Raw genomic sequence first — 15,075 nt, forward strand, 5'->3', positions numbered from 1 at the left:
GTTACCTCTGGTCTCCTGATAGTAGCCATCTTCAAATAACTCATGGCCCAGGCGCTCTGTGTGTTGCTTTGTCTGCCTTTTCCTTTCCTTTATTTCTTTATCTTGCAGTTTCCTAGCGATATCCTGGCAGAAGCAGAAAATATGGAAGGGAATATGCAGAATTTTACATTTTGTTCACAACTTCTTTAGCAGAAGGTGACTGGCACTTAATACAAGGGACAGCAACCTTCTGGGGATAAATGTTTTAAAAAGCCATTGAGGGAGGAGGCATGTCCCCCTACCCCCCCCCCCAACACCCCTCCAATTCTATCCCTTGATGAAACAAGCTATGAGGAAAAGGAATATCATCAAAATCCTGCCTCCTTAAAGAGATCCCTCCATGTGCCATGAGATTGGCACCGACAGCCTGTGAGATTTGGAAATGCTCCAACTGCGGGCAATTTTCAGTGGATAGTATGCCAGTTGGCACACATGATTCACTCTTTTCTAAATTTGGGAGGCCACTTTAGAAGCCTTGTGTGACAATTGAACATAAGAACATAAGAATTGCCGCTGCTGGATCAGACAAGTGGTCACGCAGCGGCCCAAGACCAGTGCCCCGAGTCTAGCCTTACCTGCGTACGTTCTGGTTCAGCAGGAACTTGTCTAACTTTATCTTGAATCCCTGGAGGGTGTTTTCCCCCCTGGAAATACCAGCGTGTACACGTGTAAATGCAAGTTCAAAGATACTACTATTTGCCCCTGTAATTGGAGCAGTACGCACATAGTCAAAGGAGGTGTACCGAGGAGAATCTAGCTCCGCATGAGCTGCTGAAGGACGAAAACAAAGACTGGCAGCTCGTGTTCTGGTTCGTTGACTGATTTGATGTCGGTGGGATCAAATGACTTGTCAATAAGCGAAAGTTCCAATAAAACAAGCCAAATGAGCTAACATAAGATTTTAAAGTTGACACAGTAAGTGATTGAGAGCCAGTGTTCACCGATGAGCAAAGGACCTTGGACATATTTCTCTGGAGCACAGAACAACTTAAACGGCATAGACTGGATATTCTGAATGTGCTTCATAGAAGAAGGCTTTAGACTTGAGAACAAACTATTACCATAAATTGATATGACCAAGCACTACTGTAGGTCTTAAGGCCTGATGATCGACGTACATGCAGAGTGGATTTGCCATAAAGCAAACAAAAAATTGGCTTGGTTCTTAGTTTGCTGATATTTTAAATAATTACCGTATATACTGGAATATAAGTCGAGACCTCCATTTTTCCCCCCAAAAAGGAGGAAAAATGGTTGACTTGAATATAAAAAGCGAGGCTTAATATTCAAGTGTCCTGCCCTGCCAGGATCTAAACCCAGCACCCCTTCCTCTCTCCCTCCCGTTAGGCTTTGCACCCTGTCCCCCCTCCCTGCCCAGTCATACGAAGGCACGGAAGCATGCAGGATATTGGCAGAGAGGAGGTATAATGGACAGGGCAGGGAGGAGAGACAAGGTACAGACTACAGAGCCTAGCAGCCCTGTGGAGGCCTGCAACGAGTCCGGAAGGGGGGCGGGTGGGCATTGGCCCGAATATAAACAGAGACCCCCACTTTTGAGCCAATGGTTTGGCCCAAAAATCTCAGTTAATCTTCAAGTATATAAGGTAAAATGAAAAAATTTTGGTTTTTAGAATTTGACTGTTCTTATATGCAAAACATTCTGGGAAATGGATCCTAAATTTTAATTTATGTAAAACATTGCTATACCATTTACAAAATACTTAACGGTTTACATCAATTAAAACATACATAGATAAAAACAAACCATATATTAAAATCTACATAATAAGAGGCTGGAGGACATCTGCACATGTGCAGACTTCATCGCGTCAACGTCCAGACGTTTCTGGGTGTCCTAATCTAATCTAATTTAATCTAAACCTTAGGTTTGTATACTGCATCATCTCTACATTCATAAAGCTCGACATGGTTAACAAGAGTTAGGGTAGAGTCAAGGCCCAGCACAGGAAGCAGATCTTCGGGCACCGGCAGGACATGCTGGTGCCGGTGCGGAGGCTACACTGAAGTAAGAAGAGGGTTCGGGTGGGTTGGGGGACCTCAGGTCATGGCAGGGGGGTGCCCGATGGTGGCGGGGGGGGGGGATGCCGGATCGCGGGGAAGAGGGTGCCGGTTAGCAGGGGAGGCACTCGCAAACCGAGGCACGCTCGGTTTCCGAGGCGCCGATTTTGCGAATGTTTTGCTCGTCTTGCAAAACACTCGCAAACGGGTGCACTTGTAAACCAAGGTACCACTGTACATTAAATTTTTAATTTTGATTGTGAAGCCAGAGAAATGTGGATCACTGAGGTCCAACTTGAACCAAGGAGATTTCAGCTTGGTTTGAGCCCAAGAAATCTCTTGAAGAAACCAAAAGAAACTCTGTGGAATGACGATGTTCCTTAATGGACTTTATTTGAAAATGTCAAAGTTCCAAACATACACTAATATCAGCCACATAAAAATAAAATGATCCACATAAAAACCTTAAAGGACCTAGTCTGCTAGAGATGCAGGACCCAGCACGATCCGCGTTTCGACAAAAAGTCTTCTTCAGGGGTCACTTCCGGCTCACCACATATTAGCTTTCCTCAGGACACCTAGGCGGTCAGGTTTTCAGGATATCCACAATGAATATGCCTCTGTTGTATGCAAGTCTCTCACATGCAAATTATTTTCTTATTCACCATGGATATCCTGAGAACCTGACTGGCTGGGTGTGTCTTAAGGAGCCCGATTTAAACAGATTGAAGGATTTCACACAGCGTACTGGTCACAAGTTAAAAAAAACCTGGAAGGTACAAGTCGATGACCTGCTTTCAGCTTGTAGCACTGAAGAGATTTATTGTGGAGTGACTGAAGCTGCTCTTTCAGCAAAGAGTCAAGTGTTCCACTTTACTGATCACTTTCCTCTCAGGAAATGAGGCCTGAACAGTGCAGTCATGCGATTAGAAGACGTATCACCAGAATGCTCTCAACAAGGCCTTTTGCAATTTTGTAAACATAATGTTTCTGGCTATTCTGACAGATCAGATCCCTTGAAGGACTCCTCAACTATAGGAAAGCAATAAAAGCATACCTCTTCACCTAACCCCTGCCCTTGACCGATGGATCACAAAGAAATGAATATTGGTACCAGAACCCGGTATAAGGACACTTATATTGTAAAAATCTTGTGCTGTAATTATGGCAAATCCAACCTGTAAATGGTCTATATGTGTCAATTAGGATAAAACATATACTGGAAAATTTGCTCTGTAAGGATAGCAACGGTAAATTGTATATTAGTATTAGAGCCTATTATGTGTTAAGTTAGAATAACAACTTGTAACTTAAACTGAAATTAAGGTAAATCCAGTGCAAATCATAACCTGTTAACTGTATACTATTTTTAACCTGTAACCCGTTCTGAGCTCTTTGGGGACAACGGGATAAAAAAATGAATTAAATAAATAATAGGCTTAACATTCGGTATCATATTGTAAGTGTAACCCTTCCTTCCAACAAAAACTATGTGAGAGAAATTTCAGTGGTTCCTAGAAAGGAACAAGCTAACAGCAGAGTCCATAGAAACCAAAACCGTGTAGCAATTCAAGCACGCCTGGGACAGATTCGAAGGGAAAGGATAAGATGAGGTGGGGGAATAGGAAGCCTTGGTATTGCTCAGTTTGCCCTCGTCTGCCAACACTGACTATTTCTCTGCTGCTAACAAGTATTTATTTATTTATCATCCCTACTCACATTTTGCAAAAATAGAAATATGGAATCAAAACTCTGTAATCTTTCCTTCAAAACTTAAGCACTTCTAAGATGAACCACTCCTGTTTTGAATACATGAAATTGAAATGCAGGCTCCTTCTTACAGGACCTGGTACAAGTTCCTGTGCCTGTCTCAGTGCTTTCTATGTTGTTTGCCCAGTTTTCCTTCCTGTCTGTGTGTACTTCTTCAGAAAAACTATTTCTTAGTAAATGTTTTATCTTGGGGAAGAAATGTATCTTATGTTGCTGGCTCTCTTCTGAACCCCCCTCCATTTGGCATTGGAGGAATCAACTCCATGAACTTATGGGCTGGGAGGCCCGTTTGGCCACTTCTTCTCCCCGCCGGAGCAGAGACTTTGTCAACACTTGGACTTCATACTTGAACATTTTATCCCCTGAGAGTCGTAGCCGTATCCTGAAGAGACTCCACCTCTAATTCAGTTTATCTGTTTGACATTGATTTTTCCATGTTTGGGAGTTGTACAATTTTTCTGGGTGGGGGTGGGAGGGGAAGGGGGGTGGGGGTTTCTATCTGTGGGGTTGGGGTGTTGCTTTTGATTGTGGAGGACATCAGAGTCCAGTCCTCTGCGGTTGTTGGTTGAAATTGTAAACCTTGTTTTCTACTATTGTTGTACCTGCTGTTGTCACTGCTTAATAAAAAAGATTTAAATATATGAAACGCAGGCATGACTCATGTTGCTCTTATCCCTTACCTCATCCTTTTCCTCCTGCCTAAGTCGTTTCTCCGCTTCAATCACCAGCTTCTCTTGGATTTCCTGAGCAATTTCGGAGTCTTGATGTTCCCTGGGACAGAGAAAAAGGAAATGCTACTCATGAAAGCTAAATTCAGGACTTATGAGCAAGGGAGAGAGAAAGTCAAATTCCGAGTTTGATTTTTCTCCCCATTTATGGCTATTTATGAAACTAATCTCTCAACAGCAAATAAGGAGACTGAGAGCCGGATTCTCAAAACTTACCGTGCCTTTAACGATGGTCAGTAAACCGGCTCCAGCCGGTTTAGCATGGCAGTATTTTACCGCGCGATCAGAATGGCTCACCGTGGTCTTTTCTGAGCTTCCTAGCATACTCTGACTCTGCCATGCAAATATATTACAATGAGGTCATAAATATTAAAATGGACTCATTAATATTTAATGAGCATTCTGGGCGATTCTCCATCATCGCTGGGTGATTCTCTAAGCACAGCACCGGCTTTTGATGACCCCAAATTACTGGCTGGTCCGGAGGTGCCAGTACTGTGAAAAGCACATCCCAGGCGTTTGTTTCTGGCTGTGGCTCATGATAAAAAAAATTTTAAATACACTATTCACATAAATTATAATAGTATAGTTGTATAATAGTTTCAGGGGGGGGAAAAATCTCAAAAGCACGCATCTCGGGCACGTGTACTAAAGGCATGTCTTATGTGTGCTTGCACCTCCCCTCCCTTCCCCTGTATCCAATAGCACTGGCATGCCTATGATAGACACAACATGCATGCCTATGACATGTGCGTATAAGGCATGCCCACAATATGTCTGCCTACAACGCAGCTTTTACCTGGCACATTTACACCTCTTTCCATAGACTACTCTGCGAATGTGCCGATCACTAAAACCAGTGAGTCATCTCATGTAAATTTGGCGACCCTCTGTGAACTTCCGCGAACCTCTTTTGCATGCGCGGTTCTTCGAGAATGACTTGTCTTTTTGAAATCGTTACATTTATGGCCGAGATAGCAACCCATCGGATTTTACCGGCGATATTAAGAGAATCCGACCCTAAGAGGGCAGAATTTGTTGAGATCATATGACACTTGAATAATCCAATCAATTTACATAAATTATATCATCACTATGCTCACTTACTCACCTACCCTAGGATCATTTTCACAGTTCCCACCCTAAACCTGCTACCACAATGCCTCCGCTGAATGTGGGCAGGACAATTTTTATTATTTTTATGCATTTTAAAACAAAAAACCAAAAATCCTCTTGTTACAGAAATTCAGAGAAGTATAAAATAAAAGATGAAAAAAAATTACATGTTGTACTGAAAAAATTAATAGGTAATAGAGTGCAAATACATCCCTTCTCAATAAGAAAATTTTCCAATATATAATATACACATTTTTTAAAGAATATCTTTAAACTTTTCCTTAGACCACTATTAATTACTCATGGAAAACAAGAAAATTAAAGATATAAGGAGATCTCAAACAATATTAAATAAATACTAAAAGTAAAAGGCATAACGTGAATTAATCTGGTCTAAATTTCTCATGCAGCTCTATTCATGACTGAATTAACTTTTTTGTATCCAGAAAACTACGGAGCTGTTCCGGAACAAAAAAAAAATGTACTTCATTCCTGTATATTTAATTAAACATTTACACGGATAGCTTAGTAAAGCAGGACAATTTTTAAGATAGCATTAACAAGGGCAAAGGGCTCCTAATAATTGCCTTCCAAAGACAAAAACAGCTTTTGGCATTTTATCTGTCAACTGAAATTATGACAGAAACCTCAAGTTTATTACTTCATATGGAGAATGAGGTCTCCGAAGTATCAAACTCATTCGTCAAAGATTGAAGCCCCGGTGGAAAACTGACTAAAGCACATGAAACATGAGTGGAGGCTTGAGGAAGTGAGCGCTACAGGTGGCTTCAGGACGAGTTATTCTCAGGACCTGGGGGATTTTTCACTCACAAATCTTTGTAGTGCTTCTGGATCCGAGCTCGGGACTTCAGGTCCTCTTCTTCTTGTAGCTTCTTTGCAACCAGCAAGTCATGTTGTACCAGGCGGGTTCGTTGAATGTTTGATGCCAAGTGATGCTCAACTAAAGAAAGAGTAAAAATGCAGAGCTGTCAGTAAACAAATTAAAAGAGGAGGAGTGAAAACAGGGGCTTTTTTAAGGAGAATACTATCACACTGTTGCACCCAGAAGGCACACCCACATATTCAAAGGCAAACGCAGGAGTGTGCCCATGGATCTATCCACGCACGTATCCAAGTCTTGATGAGTGGCATTCCCACATCCCACCCGTGCTCTTCTCATATGTTCAGTTGTGTGCAAGCTTATAGAACAGTGCTTTGGGCATGTATGCACCATCAGACAGGTCTCAACTTAGGCATACCTTACAGAAAACTGTCCTCCACTTTTCAAATTATAATTTTCCAAGAATCTGAAAAATATTTACGTAATATTTCCACTAACAAGAGTATTTACAGCCAACACAGCACAGTTTTAAATGCAGAAAAAGAAGCACTAATAACTAAATCTCTGCTGCATAAATGCTATCACCATTAAATGGTGTCAATCTGCCACTGACCTAAAATGAATCCTCTCGTATATGATGGCTTTCAATGGAGAAACATAGAACTATGATGGAGGATAAAGGTTAAATGGCCCATCCAGTCTTCCCATCCGCAGAATCCACTATCTCCATCTCTCCCTAAGAGATCCCATGTGCCTCTCCCACACCTTCTTGAATTCAGACAGTCTCCAACATCTCTACAGGAAAACTATTCCACACCTCTATCACCCTTTCTGATCCTATCACCTCTTAAGTTCATGCTATGCCCTCTCATTCCAGAGCTTCCTTTCAAATGAAAGAGACTCACCTCATGCGCAATTATACCATGTAGGTATTCAAACGTCTCTCTCATATCTCCCCTCTCCCGCCTTTCCTCCAAAGTATACACATTGAGTTTAAGTCTGTCCCCATACGTCTTATGATAAAGACCACACAACATTTTAGTAGCCTTCCTCTGAACTGACTCCATCCTGCATATCTTTTTGATGGTGTGGTCTCCAGAATTGTACACAAATGAGGTCTCACCAGCAGAAGCATAGCGAGGGTAGGAGATGCCTGAGGCAGTGGCATCCCCCCCACGCCCACCCCCTCCCTGGTCCTTCTGCACCCCCACATCACACTCGCACCCTCCTTTCCCACCCTGTACCTCTCTAAATCTTCCCCAGCGCGAGCAGATTCTACGGCCTGCTGCTCATGCTGGTGTTAGGTTTCCCTCTGATGTCACTTCCTGGCCCCATGACCTGGAAGTGATTTCAAAGGAAGCCAGGCCGACGCAACCAGCAGCCTAGAGTAGTTGCTCGCTCTGATGAAAATTTTAAAGAAATACGGGGCAGTGGAGAATGGAGGGTGCGAGCATGGTGTGTGTGGGGGTGGGGTGGAGAGGTGCCCTCTCCACCCCCTTTGCTACACCACTGCTCACCAGAGTCCTATACAGGGGCATCAATATCTCCTTTTTCCTACTGGCCATACCTCTCTCTATACCACCTAGCATCTTTCTATCTTTCGCAGGCGCATTTTCAACCTGTTTGGCCACTTTAAGATTATCACATGCTATTGCACCTCTTTCATGCACAAATGTTCTTCACCTCCTAAACTGGGAATCAAAAGCAGAGATGTTCACACTAGAGAATGACATGGGGGAAAAAAATCTGTCCCCGTCACTGCCCCGTCACCAGACCACTGTCCCCTTCACCGCCCCGTCCCCTTCACCACAGCATCTACCCTTCCCTCTCACCACCTCATTGCCCTTCGGCACCCCTCGCGCAATCCGTGCATCTCCCTCCCTCCCTCCCCCTTACCTTCTCGGCGCGTTTTAAGGTTTCAGACTTGTTCATGCAGTCGCGTGCGTGTGTGGGCGGAAGCTTCTCCTCTGAAGCAACCGGAAGTTGTGTCAGAGAAGCTTCTGCCCACAGACGCATGCACGCTCCGGCAGCTTTCAACAAGTCTAAAACCTTAAAACACGCCACGAAAGTAAGGGCGAGGGAGGGAGATAGATAGATTTGGGTGGGTGGGTAGGTAGGAAGGAGGGAGAGAGCCACTCAGGACAAGGCCATTCACCACTCCATGGGGCGGTGGATGGCCTTGTCCCCATACCTGCGGTGAGCACCTTTCCCCCCCTCCACTGTTTTGACGGGTTACCCGTGGCTAGCCGCAGGGTAACATCCACCGTGTCATTGTCTAGTTCACACAAACGGAAGTCCAGTTCTCTTAATTTAAAATGCATCTCTCTGCTGGTATATCACACAGGAAAAGCAAAGTCAAACAGAATAAGGTCAGAGGCACAAAGTATTACTTCCCCCTCCCACTCAGGAGCAAGTTTGGATTTGCAACTGTCAACAACTCAAGTCAGTAAATGGTGACTATCACCCTTTAATGCAAATGCACCTAGTACCAAACAACAGGACAGACTCTGAACTCTGCATTTAATTCAAGTTTCAGACATTTTCTTGATTACAGTCTAGGGTTCTCATACTTCTTCCTCTGCATCTGCGTCTTTTATATTCACCGACAACACTTCTCACGTCTGTTGACTAGACCAGCGTTTCTCAACCTTTTCAAGCCAAGTACCCCCTAAGCCTAACAAATACCAACCGACTACCCCCGCCCAAGCTCCGCCCCAGACCCCACCCCCATAATAATAATACTAATTGTAATGCAATTTTTTCCATTCATTTTTCATATGCATACAATATAATCTTATTAATACATAATGGTAACTACAAAATTTAAAAAGACACAAAACACACTTTACGCAGAGAAAATGTTAATTATCATTTATATTCTTTTTTTTTTTCCAAAGAGGTCAAGGCAGATGACTAAAATATGCAGTCAATAACAGCTGTAGAAAAAATAAACAAATATAGAGCAAAATATAGACAGAAGATATAAATTCTCAAAACTGACACATTTAGATCACTAAATTGACAATAAAATCATTTTTCCTACCTTTGTTGTCTGGTGATTTCATGAGTCTCCTGCATGCTTCCTCTCCTCTAGACCTCATTCCATTCCCCAACCAAAATCTCTCTCTGTCCCTACAGGAGTCAAATTTTTCTTCCTCTCTCATCCCCCAGATCATGTGCAACATTTTTCACCACTGCCCACCAGCCTCATGCCCATTTCTCTTTCTATCACCTCTCTCCAATATCATGCCACATCTCTCCCTCCATCACTAGGCCCAACATTCCTCCCCTTTGCATCCCCTTCAATCTATCCCTTTGTTCCCTCTCCACCACCATATCCAACATTTCTCCCTCTCTTCCTTCTATTCTCCATGCATCTCTATCTCAATCCTCTCTCTATCTCTATTCCCAATTTTCCTCTTCCTTTCCCCATTTGCACCATCTTTTCCCTCACTCACACACTCAGGCCCAACAATTGTCCCTTTGTATTACCTCCCTTCCTCCTATGTCCCAAGTTAGTGCCCCATTCCTCCCATCCTTGTGTCCCATGTTCATGCCCCCTCCCTTCCTTCTTCCTTCCTCCCTCGGGTCCCACGTTTATGCCCTCTCCTTTCCTTCTGTGTCTTGAGTTCTTGCCCCCTCTCCCTCACTGCCTTCCAGCCTTTGTCAGACCCCTTTCTTTCCTCCCTCCCCCCCCCCGAATCTGACCTGCGCCGAAGCCTGCCTGCCCCCCCCCCCACCACCACTCAGTAATTGGCTGGCCCGGAACCTTTTCTGTTGTTAGAATTGACGTCAGGGGGGAAGCCTTGTGGGCTGGTAGCTTACAATCGTTGCACGCGCCTGACCCTGCCTTGCTTGGAGTTGTGGTGGCAGCGGGGGATGATTGAATGGAGCTGTTGGGTTGTGGCGGTGGGCAGGTGGATGTAGCCTATCGGCGACGACTTCAGCAAGGGGCTGGCAGGGAGAAATCCCGGGTGGTGGTCAGCCCGAGTACCCCAACAGGCGGCCTGTGTACCCCCTAGGGTACGTGTACCGCAGGTTGAGAAACACTGGACTAAACAACAGGAAATGACATTCCATAATGCACAGAAAGAGTGATTGAAAATGGAAGTCTTGAGATATGTATTTGCTAACACACTGGGAGGCGGCAGTGGTAGCAGGGTTAGAAAAAAATATAAGCATAGGCCTTCTAAGTTGGTAGAAAACCCAGTTCAAGAGCTGTACTCCAGTGACACTGCAAGAGCTTAGCTCTTTGTTGCACTGTGGATGAATGAGATGGGAGCAGGGAAAATTCAGCCGTGGGTCCAGCACTTACTTTCCTGCTCCTGCAGATTGTATGCCAAGGTATGATCCTCCAGAACTGCAAAATCCCGACACACTACAGAACAGTGTAGGAGCAGGGGAGAAAAATAAAACAACACAATGGGTTAGACAAACAGAAAATGGCAACAGATGAAAACCATGTGGCCTAACCAGTCTGCCCATCCATATCAGCTATTAAGTGCTACAATCCCTTCTTCCTCAGAGATTCCCTTGCACTTAGCCCTTGTTTTCTTGAATAGTTTAGGAAAGGGGTGTCCAACCTGCGGCCCCGTGAAGTATTTTGTGCGGCCCTGGTCGAGGGCGATGCAGTGTTTTCCGTCTTGCCAGCTCCCTCCTCTGTCTTGCTGCAGTGTTTGTGATGCCCCAGAAACATTTTCTCGGCCAATGCGGCCCAGGGAAGCCAAAAGGTTGGACACCCCTGGTTTAGGATTTAAACTGCAATGGTCTTCGTAAGATCTAACTGGAGTAGCTCTGATATAGAGGACCATGCCACTGAGTTCTGTGGCTAATGCCATTAACTTTTTTTTTTCTTAATTGGATTCTCAAACATTCATAAGAAATCCCAGCAAAAACTAGAGAGATCATTCTGTTATTCTGTTCACAAATAATAGTAAATGCCTCCAGTTCAATTTTAGGTTTTAAATTAATATTACTACTAATTATTTCTATAACGCTACCAGACGTATGCAGCACTGTACAGTCACGAAAAAGAAAGTCCCTGCTCAAAAGAGTTTACAATCTAAACAGACAAGACTGACAAACAGGATGTCATGGATACAGATAAGGGGAAGGGTTAATCTGCTGGCTGGGTTGGTGGGCAGTCGGAAGTAGGGTTACGGCTTGAAGGCTATACATGAAAAAGGTGGGGTTTCGGTCTGCTTTTTTATTTATTATTTATCAATTTTAAACATACAGTATCAAGAATTAATCTTGTACAGAAAAGAAAGTATTAGCCAAGAACAAATAATGCAATCTATATCAGGGATCTCAAAGTCCCTCCTTGAGGGCCGCAATCCAGTCGGGTTTTCAGGATTTCCCCAATGAATATGCATTGAAAGCAGTGCATGCCCATAGATCTCATGCATATTCATTGGGGAAATCCTGAAAACCCGACTGGATTGCGGCTCTCAAGGAGGGACTTTGAGACCCCTGAACTATATCAAAGAAAATACATAAACTAATCCATCTCAAGTCCACATAATAATTGAGATCCTTGATTGCTAGAACGAAGAAAAACAAAAACTTGTAAAAATCTTAGGAAACTAAGTTCCAACATCTGAGCCCCCCTTTGAGATGCTTTAGGGACAGAAATGCAGTTAAGGTTCAAAAAATCAGTCTGCTTTTAAACAAGGGAAGGGAAGGGGCTTGGCGGACAAACTCGAGTAATTTATTCCAGGCATAGGGATCAGCTAGATGAAAGGAACGAAGTCTGGAATTGGCAGTGGAGGAGAAGGGTAACGTTAAGAGTGAGTTATCTGAGGAACGGAGTTCTCTGGGAGGTGTATAAGGAGAGAGAAGAGAGGAGAGATATTGAGGGGCAGCAGAATGAACACACTTGTAGGTGAGCAATAGGAGTTTGAACTGCATGCGAAGGTGGATAGGGAGCCAGTGAAGTGATTTAAGGAGAGGGGTGACATGAGTGCAGCGAGGTTGGTAGAAGATGAGTTTTGCACAGATTGCAGGGGGGAGAGGTAGTCTTCCTAAGTTACTCAATGAGTTGAGAAACAAGCCAATATATATACCGTATAATCTCGTTATAACGGACTTGCTTATAACAGAACCTCGCCTATAGCGGACGAGGTCCGCTGGTTCCGGCAGTGCGCCATTATAAACATACAGAAAATCATCGCATATAGCGGGCTTGCCTATAACGGACTTTCAGATATAACGGACAATCAATTTGGTCCCCAGAGCCGCTTTTAGCTGTAGTTTTCTTTGGCTATAACGGACATGCAGAACAAGGCATGTGGCGTGCCTATGATACAGTATCAAAATGCAGCCGAGAAGAAAATGACAGAGTATTTTTCTTTCCAGTACAGTACGACATAATGCTTTAAAACATCTTTTAATGTTCTGGTTTTGCAATCATTTCGTGCCATACCAATGTTTTGCTGAGTTTTGTTCTTGATGTTGCTGATATGCTTGTGCAGTGACTTGATCATTGATTGTACGTTGTTTCAAGTTGACCTAAATAAAGCTTTAAAAAAAATGCAACTCTGGATATAACGGACCGTTTTTCTAGGTCCCTTGAAGTCTGTTATAACGAGATTATACTGTACAACACAACACAACACACTCCAGATTCTGGTCTTTGAAACAACACATTGAAGTATGGATCTCGTGCAATTAACTACCATCTTTCCTCCCTCAACTGCCATGTTACACTATAAGAATTACCTTGGTTAGGCCTCAAAAGACACTGTTTCATAAAGTCTTTTGGACAGTCCATTGCCTCAGGAACAAAACTTAGATTGTAAGTCCTTCAGGGACAGAGAAATACCTACTGTACCAGAATGTAATCTCACCTTGAGCTATTACCGAGCAAAACCCAAATATAGCACTTTCCAATGCTGTCAGCTCCCGGAAAATTGTCTGAAATCCCAACATTACTTTATTGCAAAGTAATAAAATAAAGAGACCTAGGTAATGTGCTGAAGCATCCACAATCCTTTCCTGCATGACTGGTTACTACCTTTCATGCTGACCCATGCAGATAACAAGAGAATGGGAAAAACTGTTCCACCATTGCAAAGGAATGCATTTTTTTTTTTTTTTACACCGAATCAGGGGGAGATAACTAATTTTTTGGCCTTTAGTAGGTGTCCTTTGTGGACAGTAAGATACAAGTCCTCACAAGATGGGGTGACGTCGCCATCAGTCTGTGCAGGATGCTTCTCCAGCTTAGAATACACTTGTGTTGCCCCCCCAGCACATGTCTCCCATATCCTGCCTATTGCTATACGCTTAGCTTGAATAGAATACAACTGCTTGCGGAGATGGGAAGGTATGCAGGACTTGGGGAGCCTGTGAGGCACTGGTTAAAGCTACAGCCTCAGCACTCCGAGGTTTTGAGCTCAAACCCATGCTGCTCCTTGTAAGCCTGGGCAATCACTTACTGGTAATTCCCCCCATTGCCCCAGGTACATTAGATAGATTGTGAGCCTACCAGGACAGACAGGGAAAAATGCTTGAGTACCTGAAAAAATTAATGTAAACTGTTCAGAGCTTCCCTGGGAGAAAAGTATAGAAAATTGAATAAATAAATAGTGTGAAAAGTTTCAGCCTCTGATAACCAGAGCTGGTATTATGACATCATAATGCTTCATTCCACCAATGCCTAAAAGCCAACCTCATCAGTGATGTCATAATGGCTTGATTGTCCTTTACTTGGCTCACTTCTAATACATTTTGATTTCTAGAGTGGCGCAGTGGTTAAAGCTACAGCCTCAGCACCCTGAGGTTGTGGGTTCAAATCCACGCAGCCTGTACTCACACTTAAGTCTATCCTATCTATATGAATGTACTCTTATAACCCGTTCTGGGCTCCTTTGTGAGGACGGGCTAAATGAATAAATAAATAAATGGCCAATCAAGGTCACAGTACCTGGCCGAAATCCAAATAGCAGCAACATTCCATGCTATTGATCCAGGGCAAGTAGTGGCTTCCTCCATATCTGTCTCAATAGTAGACTATGGACTTTCCCTCCAGGAATTTGTCTAAACCTTTTTTAAACCTAGCTACACAACTGCTGTAACCTTCTCCTCTGGCAACAAGTTCCAGAGTTTAACTATTCTTTGAGTAAATAAATATTTCCTCCTATTTGTTTTAAAAGTTTCCCCATGTAATTTCACTGAGCATCTCCTGGTATTTTTCCTTTTGGAAAGGCTGACAAATCAATTCACTCTTACCTATTTTATACCACTCAGGATTTTGTAGACCTCAATCATATCCCCCCATAACCATTAAGCTGAAGACCCCCAACCTCTCTAGTTTTTCCTTATATGAAAGGTGTCCCATCCCCTTTATTACTTTGGTTGCTGTAAATCAGTGGTCTCAAACTCGCGGCCCGGGGGCCACATGCGGCCCACCAGGTAATATTTTGAGGCCCTCGGTATGTTTATCATAATCAGAAAAGTAAAATAAAACAGTTTCATGATCATATGTCTCTTTAACTATAAATTACAATATTACTATTAAGATTTAGCCAAAAGAAAAGATTTATAAACTATAAAGAGTTT

General features: G+C 43.3%; 1 protein-coding gene across 3 annotated transcripts in view; it reads right to left on the bottom strand.

Moving 5' to 3' along the window:
• The window catches only part of CCDC50 (coiled-coil domain containing 50), a 53,267-nt gene that overhangs the window by 25,057 nt on the left and 13,135 nt on the right, over nucleotides 1-15,075 (bottom strand). For all 3 annotated transcript variants that reach the window (XM_033958689.1, XM_033958690.1, XM_033958688.1), the window contains exons 2-5: nucleotides 10,829-10,891; nucleotides 6,504-6,633; nucleotides 4,509-4,599; nucleotides 6-123 (exon numbers count right to left, since the gene is read on the bottom strand). In XM_033958689.1, the coding sequence (XP_033814580.1) occupies nucleotides 6-123; nucleotides 4,509-4,599; nucleotides 6,504-6,633; nucleotides 10,829-10,891 (402 nt within the window). The remainder of the gene's footprint in view (nucleotides 1-5; nucleotides 124-4,508; nucleotides 4,600-6,503; nucleotides 6,634-10,828; nucleotides 10,892-15,075) is intronic.

This window comes from Geotrypetes seraphini, chromosome 9, assembly GCF_902459505.1.
Source record: "Geotrypetes seraphini chromosome 9, aGeoSer1.1, whole genome shotgun sequence".
In the NCBI taxonomy this organism is placed as follows: domain Eukaryota; kingdom Metazoa; phylum Chordata; class Amphibia; order Gymnophiona; family Dermophiidae; genus Geotrypetes; species Geotrypetes seraphini.